The following is a 21,248-nucleotide window of genomic DNA, read 5'->3' on the forward strand; positions in this document are numbered from 1 at the left end:
CCGAGCACCGGGGCCCCGTTCCCTGCGCCAGGGCCGCCGCCGCCTCTCCGCCCCGCGGCGCCGGGCCCAGAGCTCCGCCAGGGGCCTGACCGGGGCGGCCGCGGCGCCGCGGCCTGCGGCGGCCGCCGGAGCCTCTGCTGGAGTAGCACCCCCCCGCCTCCCCTGCTCCTCCTCCCGGCCCGGCGGTACCTGGTAGGGCTGCGAGTCCCCCCTGCGGTCGTGACAGCTGAGGAGAGAACGAGAAAAAGACAGAGAGGCGTTAGCGAGCGCCCGTTACCGGCCCCGCGGCCGGGCCGAACATGGCGGAGGGGGTGGGGGGGGGGCGGCCCCGCGGGGCCGAGGGGGTGAATTTACCCATCACTGAGTCTCTGCTGTTTCCTCGCATACATTACCATCAATGCCCGGCCTGTGTATGTGAGGGTGAGGGGACCAGGAGGGCACGGCCGCGGCCGGGCCACAGGCGCCGAGGGGGGAGGCGGGGGCGGCAGCGCTCCGGGGGCAGGGGCGGGGGAAGGGGGCGGCTCGGGCAGCTCGGCTGGAGCGGCGCTCACGGGCCCATCGCCTCGAGAGGGGAGACGCTGGCAGCTCGGCCCCGCGCGCGCTGAGACACACCGGGAGCACCGACTCGGCCACCGCCTCCCCCCGCCGCGCCCGCCGCCGCCGCTCCAACTACATCCGGGGAACTCGGGCGACGCCGCGCTCGGTCAACGTCGGCTCTTTCCGGCTCTTTCCGACGCGCTCCGTCCCCTCTGTCCCCTTTGCTCTCGGGCGACTCTGCCTTCGGTAAACATCGGCTGCGTCCGCCGAGCCCGACGCCCCTCAGTCCCTCCCTTCGTCAAACATCGGCTGCCTCCGCCGAGCACGACGCCCTTCAGTCCCTCCCTTCGGCAAACATCGGCTCCTTCCGTAACGCTCGGCCCTCCCTGCCCCTCCCGCCTCGGCCCACTCTGGCGAGCGCTACCTGTCTTCGGAAAACATCGCGTTTTTCCGGAGAGACGTTTCCGCGCGGCCGTCAGGGCGGCGCCGCGTTCGGAAGCGCTCGGGTGTTTCCGTGACCCCCTCACGGGCCGGCGCGGTCGTTGGCGGGCGCACGGGGCCGGCCGCTTAGCCGAGGGCAGCGCGGCCTCGGTGGCAGAGCCGCTCCCTCGGTGGGGAGGAATCGCGATCCTGCCAGGCAGGTGGGGGCAACAGGGGGAATTATGGGGGGGGACATAGGAATGGGAAGGTCTCCTCTTACCTACCCCCTCCTCCCCTTCCGCCCGGGCACTCGATGTGCAGATGGGAGCCATTTTGTGCGCGGCGCGTGTTCCGCGGGGCCGCGCTCTGCGGCGAGGAGGGTGTTAAAATGTCCCTGGGACGGCGGCCGCGCGGGTCGGGCCTGGCCTAGGCCCCGGTGTGTCCTCGGGGGGTGTGAGTGGCGGCACACGTCGTGTCTCCGGCACACGAGATCCGCGTCACCCCAGTGTTCGGGAAGCTCCGGGCGCTCGCTGTGTCGGGAAGATTCCCTGATGTTGTCAGTGCCTGCTGAGCCACTCAGGGTTGTGCCCAGTGACAGGACGAGGAGTGATGGCCATAAACTAAAACACGAGAAGTTTCACCTCAGGATGAGGAAGAACTTCCTTGTGTTGAGGGTGGAAGATTACTGGATTAGGCTCCCCGGGAAGGGCGTGGAGCCTCCCTCTGCGGAGACATTCAAAACCCACTTGGATGCTCCTGGTGACCTGTCTTGCCAGGGGGTTGGACTGGATGATCTCCAGAAGTCCCTTCCAACCCTAACCATTCTGTGATTCTGTAGTTTTTGCTTATTTCTGACCAGGCCCTCGAAGTTTGAGGTACAAAGCATCCTATATTCAGGGTTGTAGAAAGGTATGATAAAATGTATCATATCATAAATACTTTGATGCCATTGCCATGATGGTGTCATAGGGGACAGCAGTTTTTAGTAAAGGTTTAAGAGCATTTGCCATATTTTGTCCTGTCCACCTTCTGAAAAGGAAAGAGATGTGGCACATCTGAGAATGGGCGTGTTAACCTTAGACAGAGAACCTTGCCCAGTGGCTCTGTCTATGCTAGTGAAGCATTATTCGCGGCAACACGCTTACAGATTGTTTTTTTCTGTTTCTTTGTTTGTTTGTTTTCCTTTCATTTGAGTGCAGAAGGCCATTGCTGAAAGGGGACTTCAGGGAGTGAGTGCAGGATGACTCAGCAGGGAGCTGTTCTTCAGGGTTACAATAATGAACTAGTGAAATGTATTGAAGATTTATGTATGCAAAAAGAAGAATTGAACAAGCAAATCCAGCAAGCAGAAGAGGAAAAGAATAAACTCCAGCATGAAATCCAAGTCCTCAGTGAACAGCTGGAGTGTGTATGTGAAAACCTGGCCCAAAAAGTGGCTTCACGGAATGAGCTTGATAAAATACTTGCTGAAACTGAAGCTGCTTACATGAAGATTTTGGATAGCTCTAGAACTTTACTTAATGTCCTGAAGAAGGAAGTGGGAAGCTTAAAGCATTCACCTGATCTGAAAACCAATGTAACGTGAAACAGTCAAATGTTTGGACTCTGCCGTGCTAAAATTCCACTAGGTGAGAAACGTGGTCAGCCACGGAACCTTACAGCCACAGTATAAGTAGAGAGAGGTTTTCTTCCAGTCTTTCTGTATGTTTTATTGTTTTCAAATGCACTAGAAAATAGATTAAATAAAGTTGCCGTTTTGCTTTAAGAAATCTACTTAATTGAACACTACAAAAACTAGCAGATAGGTAGCTGAGGCAGATGGGAAACTGTCAGTTTTGACATCATTACGCTTCAAGGCTTAGAAGAAAGGCATGTTTTATTGGTTGACTTGGGATGGCTCCCAGTAAATTATTCTTTGAAAACTAGTAGATACAAGTCAATCAGATACTACTTCTTTTCACTTTACTAATGCTTAGGCTTTACTGTTGGGACCAAGTCGAAATGAGTTACTTAGCTTCCTCTCGGAGCTTGGAGTTCTGATGCCTGCACAAAGACAGCCCCGTTGACAATAATTGCCTACTTGATGGAGGGATAAGGTGAGAAATCAGGAGTAATGCAGGGCATGGAGGCTTAAAATTTAACACTGTATGTGGTTCATGCATCTTCTGAAGCTATTCCTCAAAGCCGTGTTTAGAAAGGAGATGTGCTGCAGTGAAAGGGTTTGGTGCAAGTGCAAAGGCAGCTGCACCATGAAGGCTTGGACCACTAATTCACTTGGGGGTAAGAAAAACATGTCAGTAGCAACTGGCAGTCCTGAAAAACCACTGGGGTCCAGTTAAAAATACAGAGGTAAATACAAGACCAAAGAAGGTAATCCTGGCTAAAAGCCAGTAGTAGAATTTCTGGAAGCTTTTTTAGTGCCTTTTAGCTCTATACTGATCTGTTAAATAACTGTAACAAAATTGTGGAGAATAATGAACATCCTGAAATTATGCAAAAGAAATACAAATGAAAGGTGAAAGAAGAAAATGAGAAGTGGTTTGCAGCTATCAGTCATTCTTACAGAGGACGTTAAAATAGAACTTAGTTTAGAGATCAGGGATGACATAACAGCATGGCATTAATTTCAGTTTAATGCTGTTTTTTGTTTCTGCTGAACCTCTCTATTCTGCAGAAATCTCTCTCAGCAGTGTGTGCATGTACCCATGCATTTTGTCCCACTTATTTGCATTTTACAACAGTAACTTTTTAAGCTGAATCTTCATTCAATACCAATTAATTAATTTATATAATACCAATTAATCAATACCAATTTAATTAAATTGAAAGAAGTGCAGTTGAAATCTCCTGACTTGATAGTGGTGTGTCTGTCAGGTGCACATATAGAGGGAATGGAGATGTGAATAGTTTTGGTAATAGCTCTTCATCAATAATAGGGAGCAAATTTTCTGTTCTTCTGGTTGCCAAGCTACATCAGGGATGAGTGTGACTGGGCTAATCATAGTTTACTTGTTTGGCACTTCCAGGGGCTTCCCTCTGGGGAATTCCCAGTGGCTAATGCAGACGTGATAAAAGTACATTATCTCAGGAGTACTGCTGTTGGAGTACTGCAGCACTCAGGACCACCTTGTTTATGTTGAAGAGAAACACAAAAATTTTGCTATTTTTAGTAGCAAAAAAGTGATTTATTTGACTGGACATTTTATGACATTCTCTCTGCCCTTAGACTTGTAATAGTAACTGATTTACTGGAAATAGGAATATTTGGGAAAAGTACTAACTAAAGAGCAAGAACTTTGAGTTGCAAATGTAAGCTGCTGCTTCTTATTAGCTGCACTGGAACTCGACATTTTGAAAAACAATTTGTATCATAGAAAGGTCATTTATAGAGAACAGTACAGTTAATTTCTAGTATTGGTCTCAGACAATAATTGCAGGTTTGTTTGCCTTAGAGTAATCATAAATAATGCCTCTTGTTCTGCTGAAGCTGATAAAACTAAAGAAACTTTAAGAGAAGCCTTATAAGATTTTAAAGAAATCTACTTCACAGCCATTATTATGTCTAGTTGTATTACAGTGTCAAAATGAAATAACTGGAGATGCTTGATTTTTTTTTTTTACTAAAAAACTAAGGGAAAAAATGTAAATGTTGGCTAGTACTTATACACAGATGGGGGCCTCCCAACATTCAAATAAAAAGATGAAATGTTGCTAGAATTCCATTCAGTGATCCCAGTCTAAAATTTCCATTTAAATTCACATTTAAAAGTGGAGAGAAATAATAGATCTCTAGGGTTTGCCTATTTTTAGAATAAATCCCTAGCATGGCAGTTATCATGCAGAAATAGTGTTTAGCATTATATTCTGTATTTACCCAAATGAACCCTTTTATTGAAGTGGTAACCTTTCTCACTGCTTTTTCAGACACTATAAATCTTGACATGAATAGCTTTTGTTAAACAACTTCACTTTTTTCAGAAGATGTGCAGACTAAGTTGGTCCAAAGTATTGCTGGGAGAGAAGTGATGATTTGCAGATGGCAGCAGCTCTACAGGGATAGCCTGAAACAGAAAGCTTACCTGGAATAAGGCAGGTCATAAGTTTAAAGTATCATACTTATTCCTAACTTAATTTTTATATTGAATTTTTATGACTCTCTGAGTTTGACCTGGTGCTTTACTGGAGTACTTACAGTCTAGGAGCCTTACTGACAGAAGTTGGGTTCCTAATCTAAACTGCTGTGTTGGGTGTTCTGTATCTTATTAGTGTGTGAGGAGACACAGTTTTTGAAACTCCTCCCTGTGCCTGGTTCAGAGGTTTAGTGAAACGCATCTAGATCAGTTGTTTAAAGTCCTGAATTTATGTAAAGGCAACTTTACCTCGCTTCTAAAGAGCAGAACATAACTGGAAGAGATCTGATGATTCCCTGCTTTTATAGCAATGCTTCTTGAACATGTGCCCAGCACTTAACACACTAGTGATCAACAGTTTTTCCAAAACATTTGACTGTTGACTCCTTGCAAGTAAACTGAAGAGATTTTGGCAGTTACCAAAGAAACTGCTTGTGGGTGGTATGTTGAAGTAGAAGTAATTTTCTGTGTGGAAGTGAGTATAGGAACCACTGGGTGAAGTGCTTATGCCAGCAGCTATTCACACCCCATTACTGTCTCTTTCCAGAGGTGCTTACCCTGCAGTTCAGGTGCCTCCCACATGCAGTTTCTCTTAATCCCCTTACAGAAATGGGGGTGAGTGGACTGGGGATTCACCCTAATTTTAAGGGTAGGGAATAAAGAGAATGTGTGGGTATAAAGTCCTGGTTCGGGAAGACTGGAGCATCAGGGGGAAGGATAGAGAGGTGGAATTTCTCCTAATTTCTGTCTGCTCTAAGTGTACTTGTACTGATCTACTGCCTACAGTTCTTGCTACCCAATAAATCAAATTCTAGAAATCATCTGAGCTTCATCTGAACTCTGGACATTCTTCCCCTTCCTTTAAGCCCGCAGATGGTCAGCAAAAGAGGCAGTCTGTGTTTTGTGTTCTCTTTCTGTCTTTTATTTCTTTCTATTCCAGCAGGAGGCTGTGGAATCTGACTCTCCTCTTTGCTGGGTAAGTGTGCTGCCAGGCTCACACAGGATGTTGTTTCCTGTCCTGGTTGCTGCCCTTTAAACAGTCATCAGGGAATTGCTCAAGTTTTATAAAGAACCTCCAGTTCTGTGTGTACTTGATGTAGTTTGTATGTCAGATTGACTTTGGAGAGTTTAGGCAGAGCATTGGCAGGTTTTTGGCTTTTGGTGAATGCAAGAGATTTGTTTCCTTGGACTAGGAATTCTTCAGACCAGGAAGACTAGGCATCTTCAAATACCCAAAGAATTGTACATTCAAACAATGAAGCAAGCTGTAGTCTAAACCCAGGTGACTGGACCTTGGATTGCTGTTTCAGAATTGAGAATCATTTCCATCTAGGTCTTGGGGTACAAGTGTGTTCCACTCCAAATCAAGTGGATTAAGCTAAACTGGTAATTCTGTAACAACATTCAGAAGATGGTTAGCCAAAGGATTAAATGTCTACAGTTAATTCATCATACAGATGAGTCTTGTGCAGAAGACCAATATCTATTACTCCTTAGATGATTTTGCTGGTTAGGAGAGATTTGAGTGATAAGGTGTAGCTTGTGGCAATTGCCTTAACTTTGAGCTTGAGGTTTTATGCAAGAAGTAGACAAGACAGTTATTTTTTAATGATTTATTTTCTTTTCTAATTTCTTCCTTTTCAGGTGTAAATATTTTTTCTTTTTTTGGGTGAAGGACAGACTATCCTTTGATTTAATTTGTGCACCAATTGCTTTGTCAATGTCTGTTTTTTTACTGGGGTGGAGTCAGGCACCATGGCCATTTCTTGGGTGTCTGTTCTGTGCTTCTGTTCTGTGCTGGGGATGGGTTTTTTGTTCTTTGCCCCTTAACTACATATATATCTGTGAGGGATTTTATTAGATGCCCCAGAGTAGTCCTTGATGGTTTGTCTACCTCAGTTGGTTTCAGATGAAGTTTGGTTCACTGTCAGCTGTAAAACCCAGCTACTTGCATGTTAGGTGTTGATGAAACACGGAGAGGTTCAAGCTTGCAGAACAGGGAGCTATATGGTCATTCATAGCTCTAGCCTGTGGGATTTGTGTGAAAAGTAGTGCAGTGTTGTAGTGTGTATTGACAAAAGTAAGGTGTTAGTAGAATTGAGGCTAGTAGAACACTTCCATTTTGTAGTTTCAAAAGTAGTTTTACAAGATCTTGTGGGGTGGAACACTTTGCAGAGTTTTTTTTGCCTATTTGTGCAAGGCTATGGATATGCTGCAGTAACTACTACAAAAAATTTGTAAATTTTAGTACAAACTTGGGTATCTTATTTGGCAGCAGAGTGGAAAATAACAGTATAAAATACATGCATTTTGATCATAGCACACCCATTGTTTGTGACCTGATGCGAAGCTGATAATATTTGTAAATATGCTTAATTTGAATGTCACAAATAGGAAAATGTTACTTTTAAAATAGGATTGATCCATATTAGAGGAAAACAAGCCCATGTAGACAGAGATCCTGTTCAGGAAAAGGCATTTGAAAAAAGTCCTGGCAGTCATGCTCTGGAGGTGGGGTTGATTCTGATTCCACTGATTGTGATGGGAGCTTGTTTCTCTCACACCTCACTTCAGGGCCTGTGAAGTTTCATGGGGTGGCTTCTCCTCTCAGCCTTAGCAGCACTCGTGTACAGAGTGTGTGTACTTGGTCCTGAAGGATTTAGAGCAGTGTTGAGTGTTCTTGTTTGCTATCTTATGTGAAGTAGGCATGCAGCTTCCTGGCCAGCCTAAATCAAGACCACAGGAGTGTTAGAGACTATAAAACAAAGAGGCTGAACCATTTTTAACACCTACTGTGAAAAATGTTTAAAATTATGAAACCTGATAGATTGGTCACAGAGCATTTTAAAGTTAAATTTTTACAGGTGTTATTTTTTGAGCTTCATATGTTTAGGTTCTCTTGCTTCAATCAGAGCTCCCATAATTGACTTGAGGTTTTCCATTGATATGGGAACACTTCTGGAAAATTATTTACATCATAGTCCATGGCAGATTTGTAATTTACATTTTTTTTTAAAAACCATATAGTTGATTTAGTTGAACATAGTAAAAAGTATCATATTTCTTTCCTAAAGACTTTCAAATCTCTCTGTATTAAGAATTAGATCAAAGTATTATTTCTTGTTACATGATTATTAAAGAGCTGATACAACTTGGATACTGATTCTGATCGGGCATGTCTGTCAGTTCCTGACACAAAATCCTCTTCATATTCTGCAAGCTTACACTTTTTTAAAACCTCTTTTTCTTACACAGTAAGAGCATTTTAAGTTGAATTTCAGCATGAAAGAGTTTGTTTTTTGAAATTTTTTAAATATAGTTAGTATTCAGGGATGAATCATACACTGTCAGGGGTTCAAAACAAAAAACTGGCAGTAATTCTTACATGGTTTTGCAGTTGTTCAGTAACAGAAATCCTGCTAGACATTTGCACTGCTCACTGCCTTGTAGTAAGTTAGATTAATTGCTGTAACTCATGAACCCAAGGTACTTTTTGTTAAATGCTGAGTCTTCCTCAAGTGTTGTTGCTAGCATGAGTGGAATGGATGCTCCATTCCAGGGAACATGGCGAGGAAGATGAGCTGCCTTTTTAGTAGTGAACACCATCTGGAAAGAGAGGAGCATCCTTGTTAGTCTTGTCCATGGTAAAGTGATGTGAGACAACTCTAAGGGGTTAGAATGATAAGAGTTCTCTGTTGTAAGGTTCACTGAAGCAAGCTGACAAAAAGAAAACCCAGTCCATGCTGTCAGTCACAGGGAATGTGATACTTGATTGCAACCAGGTTATCTTTAAAGGCAGGAGCTCAGGTACAGCTGGAAGCAGTGTAACTGCTGCAGAACTGGGTTCAGTGAGGGTTGTTTTGCCCTGCCAAGAAGCAGTTGGCTCTGTGGTCACACTTAGGAAATCTGATACACTCTGGAGTCACTGGACTTGTTAGAAAAGTGTGACCTCTTTCTGTTCTTGAAACTCAGGGAATTCTGCATCTTAGTGACACGTGACTTAGTGACATGACTGCATGAGAAGGATATTTATTTAAAATCCTGTACATTTTAGTGTTTTTTCTCTGAAGCCTAAATAAAGTGTTCTTGCTTTAGATTCAGGTTCAAGTTCAAATACCTGTGATCAAAAATACAAATGCCCAAGTTCCACTGAAGGCCACAAGCCCATAAGTTGTTGGTATTCACTGTGTAGTACACGAAGTTCTTGGGCAAATGCAGTCTTAATCCTTCAGTCAAGTTGCAAACATTGTGGCTCCTCTTAGTTTAAATTATTTGCATGAAGTGTTGCTTACTCTGGAATGTGCTTTTCGTTTTTTGTTTGTTTGTTTTTCAGTGAAGTATTCCATTGAGGCCTCCTGTGGCACTCTGCCATACACATTCATGGTGTGCATGTGGAATGTTTTCTTTGAGAATGTCAGAAGGAAACTACCTGTACAGCAGCAGTTTAACTGAAACAAGATTTGGTTTTATGCCATGCTGGTTTTGTTTTAAAAAGTGTTTAGAAATGACGCATCTATAAATATGTGTATTTATATAGGATACATAAACAAGTGCTTCCAATGAACTGATCGCATAGTACCTCACTGAGAATGTTAATGTCTTTATCCCCTTGATTCACAGTGATACTCAGTAGTAATCTGCCCAAATAAGGGACAGATCTGGGAATGGAGGCTTTGCTTTTTCAGCCTTAATTGAATGCTCTGACTTGGATGGGTTCCCAGGGATTCGTGTCCTGTTTGGTGTTTTGACATAAACAGACAGGATTATGCATTCTCAACCTGTGTCTTGGGGGTAGGGATAGATATAACTGATTAGAGGCACAATTTTCTGCTGTTACTTCCTCCACATTGCATGCAGCTTGATGATGATATTTAAATGTGTTACTCCTTTCTCCATAGATAGACCCTGCATGACAAGGTATCCCAGCTTCTGGGCAGCCACTTTCACTTTCCAGACGTGCTCTTTTCAAGCCCCTGCTTTGGGACTTGTAGGAGGTGGGGCAGAGGAACAGAAAGAACTTTTAATGATAGTTGCTAATTAATTACCTTTCAAAGCCTAACCTTTTTCAGGTACCTCGCCTTTATAGATCCTATTGTTTTGTCAGGCTGCTTATTACCTTATACTAGTCCATGTAAGACCACCAGGTTTTTTAGGCATGGAGGCTCCTTGATGCTTGAAGGTAGTGGGAAGTCTGAATTCTAGTCCATCTGTAACAGCATACAGAGCACATGTAACAGCAGCAGGCAGTGAGGCAAGCATGTTCCACCACAGCTTGTTTTGGGCTAATGGATTGAAGTAGTATGGCAAATGAGGAACTCCAGATATCTGGATAGATTGGGCTCTTCTATAGTGAAAATAAACTGGCTGTATGAGTTAGGATTAAGAACTATTCTAACCTTGCACAGGTAACAACCTGACAGCAGTATTCATATATTAACATATAATATGTATATATGTGTGTGTGTATACTCAGACATACATTAAAATGTATATATAAATATACTCACCAATTTTTTAAGTATAGAGAGTTCTTGGTAGAAAGCTGTCTAATACTTCAGTACTATCTGCCATTAGAAAAGACAATTTAAATAGGTTGGACATTAACAGCTTGCAGGTTGTGTACCCCGTTTTTTCAGTAGTCTTCACAGTCTTGCTTCCACATAAGCCATCATTTGTAGCATCATCCTCATCTTCCTCCTGCAACAGCTTTTGTTGTCTCTATTTCCTAGCTCCTTGTTTACCATGTTTTTAGTTATCCCAAGCTGCTGACCAGAAACATGCTGCTCTTTTGACACGTGCTGGGTCAGAGATGCTTTCACTATCTTGATATTGTCCAGACATGTTCTGGCACACTTGGGAAAATTTTTTGCATGATAAACAGATTACGTGCAATTTGACAGTGCCCCAAAAGTTAGGTTTGGATGGGGTGATAATATTATATTCCAGAGAAACAACAGACACCTGATCTCAGTTTCATCCTAAAAAAGGGTGTAGGTAAAAGCAATGGATGGCTGGGAATTTTCCTGATATGCTATGGAGATTAAAGAACATAAGTTTATTTTGTTTGTCATTGAGGATGAATAATATAATCTTCTCCAGATAAAGGTCTATATGAGATGCTGTAATTTAATTTGTATTAAGGCTATGTTCAGAGTGATGTGAGTTTGTTTTAGAAATGTTGCTCTGTGTTTGAGAAAAGATTATGACTTGAAATTAGAAAGAGGAAAAGGAATAAAGTGCTGGATCTTGCAGATAAGGATCTCAGTGAGGAAGCTGTTATAGGTCAGTTGTGTCTTCTTCAAAGCTCTGAGTGTGACCCGTATTGCAAATTAATAAATATGTGCTAAGACAGAGTGGAGTATGGCACAATAAGGCTACTTGGAAAAAGTTATGTCAAGGCATTGTATGTATTCAGCAATTTTCTTTGCAATTCTGCTCTATTTTACAACCTAATCTATTCCCCACTAAGATGTGCTAGAGATAAACATTGCAGATGCCTTTGTGTGCAGAGAAGAAGGAGAGGCAATTAAAAGTCTGCATGCTGTGAAGTCTCTGGGTGCCAACAGTGTCTGCACAGACCTTTACAATGTTCTGGGGAACAATAGGTTTTCCTGCTGTCTGGGGTGACCGAACGCAAATAGTTTTTGAATGAGGACAGTAACTCAGTTATTTTCATGCTGGCTAAAGTCCTGCTGGTTTGCATAAAGGTTTCCATTTTTATTTACTGATAGCAAAGCCTTGGTGACAAAGTGGTTCCTCCAGATCAGATGCTGTTTTAATAAAACACATCATTTCATTACTGACAAAGAAAGGGCAAACTTCTGATAATGTAATGAAAGAACCTGGGGCACTATCTGGTATTGGCCTCCATCAAAGACAAGGAAAAGCACAAAAGAACAAAACTGCTGGCCATGGTCTGAATCAAATGGGTTGCCTCCAAGTGTAGCAAGTGAGAGGGCATTTCTTTCTTTTAACTTGCTCCCTCCTACATCGTTACTGGACTGAGTAAGAAAAAAAAAATTCTTTTGAATAAGAATAAATGGGATAATTTGCTTTAGGAAAAGCTAGTTCCACATAGGAGGCAGCTAAAGCTGCTCCATGGGAGCTTTATTTACTTTTCTTGTAAAAAAATTTTTATAATGCAAATTCTAAAAGCAAGCAGCTATTGTAAGGAAGAGGAACACCAAAATGTTGTGTTTGCTTGTCATTGCAGACCTTCTATACTTCAGTAACTTCACTCCTATGTGCAGTTTCTTGGCTGCAAGTACTGCTTGTCCAAAATGTGGATTTTTTATCTCAGACCTGTTCAGTCTAAAATTCCTTTTCTTATTTTACATAAGCTTAATAAAGCAGTATACATTTTTACTTATATTGCATGTATATTATATATACATGTTATATATTACTTATGTAAGTATGTTGTTACTTAGATAGGTATGAAACTTACCTATAACTCTTAAGTAGAAAGTTTTTTCCCATGGCTTAATATGCTATGTATTACTACATGTGTTACCACACTGATGTAGCTGGAGTGAGGCTTGGTTCTCAGACATTAAGATGACCTTTGAACTTTGATTAGCTGATAAAAAAATTTATAAGTTTCAGGTGTTGGCAAAGTCAGAAGCAGCCAAACATTGGGAAGTGTAACTTGACTTTGCAAATTTAAATTAAAAGTTGCATATTGCTTTACATGGAACTTGCCTTAGTTTCAAATAACTTCTGCATCTGGTTGTGTGGTGGGAGAGCACAGCCAAATGTTTTAAAGAAGTATCAAAAGCCTTAGAACTATTTAAATTGGAAAGAACCTCCCAGATGGTCAAGTCCAACCATTAACCCAAAACTGCCAAGCCCACCACTAAACCATGTCCCTTAGTGCCACATCTTAGTGTCTTTTAAATGAATAATAGCTGCTTGAGCTACTAGATGCTACCTCTGCTACACTGGGATTGTTACATTGTTACATGATGTAACTTGTAGTTAAAATAATCTCATTAGCAGGAGCACAAATCCCCTTACACTAACTAAAGTAGTTGTACAGTGTTAGCGGATTTCAAAATGTAAACTTCTGATTCTTGTGCTGTGGTCTGTATAAGAGCTAAGAAGGTAACAAAAAATAATCTTAAAATTCTGGAATGAGTTTTGAGATATTAATTAGAATTTAATAGGTGCCCAAGGATTTTATGCCATAAGACTCGCTGAAAGTTAGTGGGTCTTGTGCTCTGCTTGGTGTTGCTCTGGTTTTTAAGATTCAGGATTCTGCATGCATTTCTCAGGGACCTGGCTCCTGAAAGCAGGGCATTTTATTTGTCCTTCTTCCCCCTACCCTCTGAAGTTACATTTCTGTTTCTTGTAAAGAAAAGGCTGAAAGCGCAAAAGCAGGTAGAAAGGCTCAGAAATGGAAATATAAAAAATTCTAAATATTTTTCATGATTTAGCAACAGTCTCACACTTTGTGCTTGGCCTGATGTGTCTTTTTCAGTGCCTGAAGCTAGTAATGGTCGAAGTACTGTTGCAGATTTCACACCATGTTGTACTTCAGCCAGGTCAGATGCAATGATGGCTCTAAGAAAGTCCCCCATAATCTGTGGTTGTAGCATAACTGTTAACTGGCTTCCTGTACTGTGTATTTAAATTCCTCTCTTAGTACCTTTAGCAGCTACACCCAGCTTTCCACAGTCATTATTGGTTACTCAGAACTGTCAGGGAAGCCCCTTTTAATCCAGCCTCAATATGATCTGCAGGTGTCAGGGAACAAGGTGTGGTTTGGAAATGGAATTGTGGAGCTTCCAGGCCAGCAGAAGCTGGAAGCTCTATGGGATGGCAGGGGAAGGAAGGCTGCTGACTCCTGGCAGAGAGGGCATGCAGCACCAATACAGCAGCGGCCTGTCTTCTGCCAGAAGAAGTATTAACCTGACATGATGCTTCCCAGAATCAGGAATCTTAGAGGAACAAGCAATTTCAGGGCTGAAAGAGGCTCCAAGGGATCTCCTAACATCACAATGTATTTGTTCCCTGCAAGTGAATGCAGGAAAGGTAAATGGGAAGATGACTGAACAGAAGGGGTTTGTAGTACTTGCAGAGCCTGCTTTGGAGTCTGAAAGGCCAAAAATATGATCATGACATCTAGCTGAAGACTGAAGATGTGATTTAGAAATGGAACAGTTTATCAGACTAAAGCTAAAGATTGAAGTAAGTATGCTGTATAAAGAGTAGGACAAAGACATTTTAATAAAATTAACTCTGATCAGGAGCGAATAAGCAATTGACAATATCCAGAGGAATTTTTCCAAGAGGAGAACATCAGAAGAACTGCCAGAATTGTGTAATTTTTCAATATTTTTTTTATTAAAACATATCAATTAGTATCTAACATGAAGAAAAATGTATCACAATAGAAATAATTGAATCCTTGGCAAAATGAACATGGATTTTTATGCCATTCCACAATTATTTTTGACTAATGCTTTTAATTTGGCCCAAACAATAGTAAGGAGGCTTTGTGGGTGTCATAATAAGCAATCTAGACTTGAATTATTTGTTTCAGTCATCATAAAGAGGGGACAATAGAGGAAACATGACAAAAATATAGACAACAATGAGTAGGGCTGCATATAATTTTGGCTCTCCTATTTTTATAATAAATCTTTGTGGTTTGCTTAAAGCCTCAACTCCCAGATTCATGTAGTAAATAATCTAAGATTTCATTACACAAGAACAAGTTTCTGATTTCTGCAATTGCAAAAAAAAAAAAAAAAAAAAGGCTTATATACAAAGCAAGAAGAAGAACCAAAATACATCTTTTTAAGAGATATAAAGTAAAATCCACCTTTACTCTAAAAAAATTGAAAGGTATAAGGATAGGATGCTGCTATTAGAGCTCAGGTCAATATTTATTGCTCAGACAGACATTGCAAAGCCTTATATCCCATCCCTTTCCTTTGATTCTCTCAGAGCCTGGAAAATAACATGCCTCTGCCCTCTGTTTTATGTGCTTTTTCCTTCAGCAGATGCTGCCAAGCCCAGCGTCTGATTTCAGTCCTGATCTGGAATAACTCCAGGGGCGTACACGAAGCCATCTCTTTCTTCCCTCCTAAGGGGGTGGTGGCAGGGAGGAGACTTAAGACTGTTGTTCTCCGTCCCCGTGTCCCTCCTGCAGCAGCAGCCAACATTGTTCCTTTTTATTTACTTCCCCCTCTCTGTAAACCAGCAGGGCTCGCAGCAGAGGGATGCAGCTCTCATTAGAGTAATTAGGCTGATTTATGAGTGAGTGGCACAGTGAAGGAGAGCTTTCCTAATACAGTGTTCCCCATGGGAGGCTGGGCACGCCCCCAGCTGCTGGCAGTGCAGTGCTGGGCCTCCCCGCTGGCTCGGGTAGAGAGCCCCCTTCTCTTCAACCTTTAATATCAGTGAAAATGGACAAACACATGCAATAAACACTTTTTTCCTTCGCATGATATTCTTCACAAGTTGTTTGTTCCAAGCTAATATTAGAAGTCTAATTAAAGTAATAGGAGAGAGAGATCCTTAGTGTTAACTAAGCGTACATTTTGTCTTATAAAGGACTCTTCAAGCAAGTGTGTTGTGTCACTGGAACAGCAAGAGCTGGTAGGGCTTTGTTCCTCTCCTGCTCTGTGGAAGTTTTACATTACTTTTATGAAAGGCTTATGTATGAAATTTCCTTCTTCCTGGTGTTACGAATATCCTTTGTTCATCACATTTCCTTGGTATCTTCATGGCAAGTCCAAGACTTCTCTGCTGCACTTTGGAAGTCTCATTTGAAATGTACATGGGCCTATTTAAAAACACATTTAAGCTTTTAAAAATGTATTATGCAAGCAAACAAAAAATAAAATATCATTAGCAATTCTGCCTGTTGTGTTTCTGCCAGACACCAGGATCAAACTTGCAAAACTTGCCAGCTGCCTGCACTTCCCAGTGCAATATTTGTGGTCACCTTTATGAAAAAATGTACCCATCACTTGTCTTCACTAACAAGGTGGTATTTATAGTGCCTGAAGGGCAATTAAATAATTTTGTAATCATCCCCCAAGTCTATAAGAGTATATTTTATCCAGGAGCATTTTAATGGTGCTGAAGGCATGTTCAATAGCCTCTCACATTACAAACTGAAAATCCTCAATGAACCCAAGGAACTGCTGGTAGAACCAAGCCAGAGAAGTGAAAGCAATGAAAGAATGAAGTGTATGTTATAAACTGACATGAAAAATCTTACTGCAATTGTAATTGCCTCTAAATGCCTCATACAACCCACAAGAAAAAGCACATAGGCATCCAGCACTTTCTGCCACCTTCACGTTGTCTCAAATGATCTCAATACACTTTCAACTGGAACATTTGCCTCGGCCCTTTGCATACACAGAAAAGCAGTGCAAGCCCCAGTTTCATTCATCACATTTCCTCATGCAAAGCCTCAGTGTATTTTTGGCCGCCACAAAGTTGATCCATGAGGAAATATGCCCCCTTTTACAGACTTGCATTCCTGCAAGTGAGTAAGAACATTCTTTCTCATTTTGTAAAAAAAGAGGTGGGGAGGGCAACCCCTGAGACCTTTACAGTTGGAAGAAAAACTTTGGTGCTTACTGATACCTCATTAGTCTGTGTTCACCACAAAACAGCATCTAAACATGTATCCAAACCACAACTTTATTCTCAGAGGTCACTGTTATGATAGGTAAATATGCAACCTAGTTTTTTGTGCCTCCAGATACAGATGGATGTGGGGCATTCCCATGGGAGGAGCTCATGGTGTTGCTGTGTACAAGGTCAATCTGTGGGGAAGAGACCCAGCTATAAAATGAAGAAATGGTTAAAACACTGTGCATTGTGCCTCTCTCCTAAACAATCATACTGTACTCGCTTTCCTTCTCAGAATTGCTGCCTTGGGGAGGTAACGAATTACCATTGCCATAAACCATAATCAAGATCAGATGTGCAAAGGGAAAGGCCTTGCTCAAATATCAAAGGGTCTTAAACTGCCAAAACAGAGCAAGAGAGAGAAATCCTGAGGGAATCAGAGATGTAATTTATGGCTGACCTTCATTTTAACTGGGAAATCTGTGCTCTTGAATGGCAGTGCTCCCATGAATGCACGTTTTATTTTGTTTCAGCTTATTGGGAATCTTTGTTGCAGCAGTATTGATGCAAGCTCCCAAACAAAGAGCCAGGAACAAGGACTCACATATGCATTCCAGAAACATTTTTCTGTACTGAACCCATCTCAGCAGTGACAGTGCCTGGCTTTGTCATCCCCTCTGCCACGGCGCTGCCTTCCAGGGCTCGCTTCTTTGTGTTCACATCATTGCTTGCCCAAATGACTCCACATTTTCTACATTCTCATAATCCAATTGTATGGGAAATAAAGTGAAGTAACAACTCTTTAAAGGGATTTTTGCTGCCACAGGAGCAGCTGATGCTTGGATGAGCTCTCAGTCATTCAGAGTCCAAGCAGTACAAGAGAAAATAGATATATTAAATCTTTGCAGTCAAATATAAAATCACAGCACCACAGCACCTCAGCTTCCTATGTGCTGCCTGCCCTTTTGAATTTCCCAGGGTAACCTTTGGGGCCCCACTATGCTTCAAAAAAGTTAGATTAAAATCTAGTTCCAAACTTGTCTTTGCACAGACCCAAACTGCACACCAAGCATTGGAGAAATTCAGATTCACATTTCCATCTGTATTCTGTATTTCATGGCCCAATTCCAGCCATAGTTTAAAACAAAGATGCTTAGCTGTTGTCAGCTGAAGTACTGTACTGGGCTCCCCTTCCCATCAGATATGCTGTTTTAAAGCAAATGCTCATTTACATCATCTCAGAATTACACTCTGGAATTTTTAAATTCCAGTTAAACATTTTGATGCAAAAACATATCTTCTAAATTATCCCTTACACTGAACATGAACTGCAAGCAACAGAAGTGCTTAGAAGGGACAGTGAAAAGAACAGATTGTCAGGAAAGCCTCTAGAGTTGTCCATTCTGAAGAAATGTCACCAAGGTGTTAGCTATTTGTAAGCTACACTTCTTGACTGATAATCAGAAAGAGATATCTGTCATAAATGTTATAACTCCTTCACATTTTCCCCTCACAGCTTCTTCTGTGAACAGCTGTCAATATGTGTAGGAAACTTTTAAAACCCCAACAGATAGGTTTGATAGCTGATTTAAACAAAGTGATCTTTTAAATTGAGCTTTTTCAGGTAAATCCCCCTTTGGAGTTAATTGGATGGGAGTTATTTTTCATCACTGCAAGATGTTGTTCTGCCACACAAAATATGTCCATTTTCAGTAAATACGGAGATGTCTGCAACAAATTAACTTCGGAGTTTTGGAAACACAGATGGTATTTGTTGCACTTTCCCAAAGGGCTACATTTGCTCCAGAGAAAGAAGAGCTTTTAGCTATTCTGTTATTTTTAGGAGTTTGTTCATCCCCATAATTTCCACTTCACTAAGAAGAGATAAAATCTGATTTGCCGTTTATCTGCTCCCAAGCAGGCAGATTAAACAATTCATTTTGTCACTCGCGCTGTGTTTCTGCCGCCTCAGGCATTTAATTCTAAAACTCGGTATGTCTGTAAGGTGAGCCATGGAGATTCTGTGCTCGACAGGGAGGTCTCAGCGTTCGGTACATGCCGGGAAGGCAGAAATCCCCCGGCGCTCTCTCTCTGTGCGCTTTGGCCCACCCGGGCAGGTCGCCCGGACCGCCAGGAGGGGGCGGTCCTGGATTTGGGAAAACAAGCGTGAAACATTTCATAGAAGCCTTTGCTGGAGCCCACGTTTATGACTGTCTACATTTTTGGAATTTTCACCCCCATCATGCTGTAAGGAATTTAATTTAGGACACTCCCGGGAGGGCAGAGTTCCTGAGACCCTTAGACAGAACGGGCAATGGAAGGGCAGAGCGTGCAGCAGAGTCTGCGTCCGTCCCACCTAAACACGGGCATCCAAGGGAGAGGGCTAACTTGGAAGCCAGTTTGTCTTTGCTTCCCTCTAGAGTCGATGGATAGACCTGGCTCCTCCGAATAGCGATTCAGCACGTACAGCTGTCAAAAGCGTCTCTCAGTTCACCATCCCCTGCTCCCAGGGAAAAAATAATCAAATTTTGCAAGCAATGAAACACAACATGTTTTTTGTAAATCCTTTATTGTGATGCTTAAGTCATTCAAAGTGACACTGTGAAGTAAATTACTACTTTTTCACTTAAAACACACAGAAGATGGCTTAAAGATGTAACTTGCCAGTGACAAGTTCTGTTAAGAAGTAAGAAAAATATTCTTGTGGCAGAACTGTCATTGATTGACTGGTAAAACATGCAAATGAATCCAGGGAGGAATTCAGACACCTCTCAAGTGACAAATTCTTACTGCAAGTAGATCAAATTCTTCTCTCCTGAATGACACATTTGACTGAACAGTGTTTATAATAAGCAAATGGTGAGTTTGAGATAAATAAGAGGACAGAGCAGCAAACTGCTCCTGCTTGGCAGAGCAGCAGGACTTCCCTCTGCACCCTGCAGATTCCTTTGCCATCTGGAATTCCTCTTTCTTTGCTTGCTGTTTCTGGGACCAGGGAACACACATGTTAATGTTAATCTTTTACAACTCAGTTCCTGCATATGGCTTTAGGATCACTCTTGTCCACAATCCTAAAGGTGTACAGCAGCTCAGTGAAATTGGTTTCTACTGCACAGAAACTTGTAAATTCTTGATGGATGCCTACCTGCATGTGACGGCACCTAAAATCCTTTCACAATCTGGTCCTTGCTTTGGCCACTAGCTGTTTCATTCCTCCAGCTGACTGATGACAGTGAAAAAGCAGGATTCAAATCAGGTTTAAATCTGCAGACAGCCTGACAGCAGTATCTTGTTTTGCTCAACTGAGGTTTTTTTCTGCAGGTCCAGGATTTCTTTTCATTTGAGATTTTTCCACCGGTTATATCTTGTCTTCTTTTGTTATTTTTCCTACTGAACAAATAAAGAGATCAGCTCTGCTAACTTAGAGTCATCTTTAGTGACAATCTCAAGGATGGCATCCATCAAATCCTTAAGCCAAAGATGCAATGCAGTAATCTGTGTGGATTGGAAAGAGAACAAGCTATCCCCAGAGCTGCTCCCAAAACCATCACCTTCTCCCTCTTCCTCCTCTGGGAAGTTACACAGCAGTGGCTGTGAGAATGGCTGCAAGAACACAACCTGCAGGTTCCAGTCAGCAAGAACAGGGGCAGATCATCAAAAGGTAAACACAGCATTGAGCCAGTTCAGAAATACTGTATTAGTGGAGCCTACACTACAGATTTGGCTACAAGCACCTTTGGGGGAATCACACCAGAGAACAGGAACTCGTGGGCAAAGGGCCACTGCACAGAAACAGTCATTCTGGACTTACAAGCATATCCCAACTTGCACAGAATATTCCAGACTTGCTGCATCTGTCCTCTGGCTACCAAGATGGTGAGTTCATGGTTCCACATGGTTTCTCTCAAGGCCTCTTGAGGGTTTGCACAGCAGCCTTCTTGTAGGTTCAGAGTTTCTTCCTACAGGCAGCACAGCTCCAGGGGGAAGGGGGGTTTCCAAGACGTTCTTGTCCTTATGCCTTGATCCCTTAGTGCCGTGTCTTCTTTGCAATCACTGATGTTCACACAATACTTAGCACTGCTGTCCTTTGTGGAGATATAAATTGCAAACCATTGTTCACTTGCCAGGAAGCTCTTCCTTCATATTGCATGTGACCCACAGTAGCACATACAGACACAAACCTTCCCAAGGCAACTGGCAAGCAGTACTACATCCTCATCCTATTGTCACTGACCCGTCCAGTTGTATCTTACACTCATGAAACACCTTTACAGATGTTTGCAGTTAAGCAGAAACATCTCTGCTGTATCTCTCCTACAAAACTGGATGGCTCTTCTGATGTATTGATGAGCAGCGTGTGGTGTATCAGGTAACAGAGTGAACTGCTCAGCAGAAAGGGGCTGCACACTTCCACCCCAGGCAGCTCCCACACCTCCCAGCTGTAGCACACGGATTCCCCGCCACAGGAGCAAAGGCATCCCATGTCCCAAGGCCTCATTTCTTGTGATGTCAGATCTCATTGTGTCCTACTGCAGAATAAACTGAAGCGCTGCTTGTTTAGACATG

General features: G+C 42.4%; 2 protein-coding genes and 1 long non-coding RNA gene across 13 annotated transcripts in view; 1 reads left to right on the plus strand and 2 right to left on the minus strand.

Moving 5' to 3' along the window:
• WAC (WW domain containing adaptor with coiled-coil) overlaps window positions 1-1,065 on the minus strand; it is a 56,890-nt gene extending 55,825 nt beyond the window's left edge. The window contains exons 1-2 of one of the 4 annotated variants that reach the window (XM_053967113.1): window positions 962-1,065; window positions 190-226 (exon numbers count right to left, since the gene is read on the minus strand). In XM_053967113.1, the coding sequence (XP_053823088.1) occupies window positions 190-226; window positions 962-978 (54 nt within the window). In that variant the 5' untranslated portion in view covers window positions 979-1,065. Of the gene's footprint in view, window positions 1-189; window positions 227-354; window positions 940-961 lie in introns of those variants that run through there. The other 3 variants (XM_053967109.1, XM_053967102.1, XM_053967122.1) reach the window with 3 other exon arrangements.
• On the plus strand, window positions 172-15,954 carry LOC128801313 (microtubule nucleation factor SSNA1-like). Of its 7 annotated transcripts, XR_008435169.1 has the most exons (4): window positions 1,071-1,178; window positions 2,157-2,585; window positions 6,031-6,063; window positions 9,421-15,954. XR_008435169.1 is itself a non-coding variant. In XM_053967144.1 (3 exons), the coding sequence occupies exon 2, from the start codon at window positions 2,198-2,200 to the stop codon at window positions 2,540-2,542; it is 345 nt and encodes a 114-aa protein (XP_053823119.1). In that variant the 5' UTR covers window positions 1,071-1,178; window positions 2,157-2,197; the 3' UTR covers window positions 2,543-2,585; window positions 9,421-15,954. The 7 variants fall into 7 exon arrangements, 6 of the variants coding, with proteins under 6 accessions (XP_053823127.1, XP_053823129.1, XP_053823119.1 ...); XM_053967144.1 differs by lacking the exon at window positions 6,031-6,063; XM_053967164.1 differs by lacking the exons at window positions 6,031-6,063; window positions 9,421-15,954 and adding an exon at window positions 4,936-6,024.
• Window positions 15,955-19,232: 3,278 nt separating this feature from the next.
• On the minus strand, window positions 19,233-21,128 carry LOC128794089 (uncharacterized). Of its 2 annotated transcripts, none has more exons than XR_008432984.1 (3): window positions 20,864-21,128; window positions 20,494-20,767; window positions 19,233-20,069 (listed from the first exon to the last, which is right to left on the minus strand). It is a non-coding gene; the product is annotated as an uncharacterized LOC128794089 (long non-coding RNA). The 2 variants fall into 2 exon arrangements; XR_008432985.1 differs by having other exon boundaries at window positions 19,233-20,072.
• Window positions 21,129-21,248: the final 120 nt, after the last annotated feature.

This window comes from Vidua chalybeata, chromosome 1 (assembly GCF_026979565.1).
Source record: "Vidua chalybeata isolate OUT-0048 chromosome 1, bVidCha1 merged haplotype, whole genome shotgun sequence".
Classification (NCBI taxonomy): Eukaryota; Metazoa; Chordata; class Aves; order Passeriformes; family Viduidae; genus Vidua; species Vidua chalybeata.

Excerpts from the sequence above, each read along its gene's own strand:
- LOC128801313 (XM_053967152.1), top strand. The coding sequence starts at position 2,198 with ATGACTCAGCAGGGAGCTGTTCTTCAGGGTTACAATAATGAACTAGTG.